The 1,775-nt window shown below is 40.5% G+C and overlaps 1 protein-coding gene and 1 non-coding gene across 2 annotated transcripts; both read left to right on the top strand.

Moving 5' to 3' along the window:
* Positions 1 to 2: 2 nt before the first annotated feature.
* On the top strand, positions 3 to 78 carry VTP21DRAFT_t316. The gene has a single exon. It is a non-coding gene; the product is annotated as a tRNA-OTHER (tRNA).
* A 1,158-nt stretch (positions 79 to 1,236) lies between these two features.
* Positions 1,237 to 1,624, top strand: VTP21DRAFT_6740 (uncharacterized protein; the record flags this gene model as incomplete). Its single annotated transcript, XM_069397404.1, has 2 exons — positions 1,237 to 1,392; positions 1,526 to 1,624. The coding sequence occupies 2 exons, from the start codon at positions 1,237 to 1,239 to the stop codon at positions 1,622 to 1,624; spliced, it is 255 nt and encodes an 84-aa protein (XP_069246556.1).
* Positions 1,625 to 1,775: the final 151 nt, after the last annotated feature.

The following is a 1,775-nucleotide window of genomic DNA, read 5'->3' as shown; positions in this document are numbered from 1 at the left end:
GCGGGGGGAGGGTTAGTGTAGTGGACTATCCCTGGGATGCCGATGAGAACGGCGTGGGTTCGAGTCCCACTTCCCCCACCAGCACTTACTCTTAGTTTGTGACTGCTGTCCACTTGATCAGAAGCTGAGTCTTGATTATTGAAAAGATCGCCCTTACGATAAGTACAACGATTATATCGGTTTCACGTACATGCTATTCACGACAACTACGATACACGAATATCGATTGAACGCCTATCGATCAAGGACCTGTATCTCGTTATGTTAAGTTCATTGACAATAACTTCATGTAATATATGGAAATTAAATAAAAGTTTCCATTGATTGATAAAAAAAAACATTCAGAAAGCGCGATATCTTTCAAGTAGAGCAGCCAATAGAATCGATTACCGCTACGTTGCCGACCCCTCGTGGTTACTCTTATACTCCCTCATGGCTATCTTGTTGATGTTGATTGATACTTTGTTGTCTTATCTATCTCATCTTTGAACACCAGTGAGAATTATTCTCCTTTGATCACAATTCTATTTAAACCCTTCGGTTTATATTAATGTTCAACACCAATTCCCTGAATTATTAAGATAAATCTCTTATTTCTATCAAGATCCGGATACCCCTCCACACAAACCTCCTTTCGCCCGTAACATTTTGTTACGGGAATATCGGTATTTCGTACAGACAGTCATAACTGCGCCACTACAAGCCAAAAAAGAAAAAACTTCTTTTCTTCTTTAACTTTATGCACAATAAGTTTTTGTTACCTTAATAACCTTTCGGCAAATTACTAGCGCTTTGAAAATCTTATTCGAGTTTGTTCTGTTTTGTTAAACTAGTTGTTTAACCAGTTTGTCTATTCAGTTCGTTTAACCAGTTTGTTTATTCAGTTCGTTTAACCAGTTTGTTTAATCGGTTCGTTCTATTAGTTTAATTTTGTTATATAAGAAGAGATTCAAGCGTGAGTGAACGGGGAGGTGGATTAGTTTTTTTTATATTGAGTAATAGTCTTGAAATTTATTGTCTTATTTTCTTTTTTAAGAAAATCTTTCATTTGTTTTCTTTACGTACAAATATTCACGATAAACCCCAAAACCCACGTAATATTTTTGTTACAAGGATATTGGCTTTTGGTACGGAAAAATCACGTAAGCAGTCACTTAGATACTTGGAAGGTCTAGGCCTAACCAAGACCCAAAAACACCTCTGTGGGCAAGCATTCTGAAGCATAATCTCTTGAGCATGTACGCTCCATTCGGATACGAGATGTCCATCTTCGCAACCACCTTCACATGTGCCAAACTCAAACGCAAAGGGGGATTTTGGTACAACTTGTATCAAGCGTGGCGCACTCTCGAAGGCGGCCCGGTCGCGTCACCCAACTGGTCAACTCCAGATGTACTGTCTTTACCCTTGTACAAATGCCCTTTAATTACGAAACAAGGTCGACAATTTGAGGAGCCGAAACCGCCAACACCGCCGTATCTACTAAACAATATTCTAACCTTCCTTATCAATGGAGGAAGGATAGAATGTAGATCACTCCGGCGACAAGCCTATTTGGAGCGGAACATGCCGATACAATCGGAAATGGAGCGTAGATACTCTGCGCAACCCACGGAAAGGCTAAAAAGAGCGTGCGAACGTCGCTATAACGATTTTTCCTTAGAATGGGAACACGGATACCTTATCCTCCCCCCCAACCTAGTAGAGAAAATCACGAAATGTTCTGCCATACCCCGACAACATCCGCCTCCTCGTTTCCCACTTCACCTTTGTCA

The sequence above is a fragment of the Calcarisporiella thermophila genome (genome assembly GCF_041956535.1).
Source record: "Calcarisporiella thermophila strain CBS 279.70 unplaced genomic scaffold VTP21scaffold_29, whole genome shotgun sequence".
NCBI classification, from domain to species: Eukaryota; Fungi; Calcarisporiellomycota; class Calcarisporiellomycetes; order Calcarisporiellales; family Calcarisporiellaceae; genus Calcarisporiella; species Calcarisporiella thermophila.
This window is presented reverse-complemented; position numbering and strand designations above follow the sequence as displayed.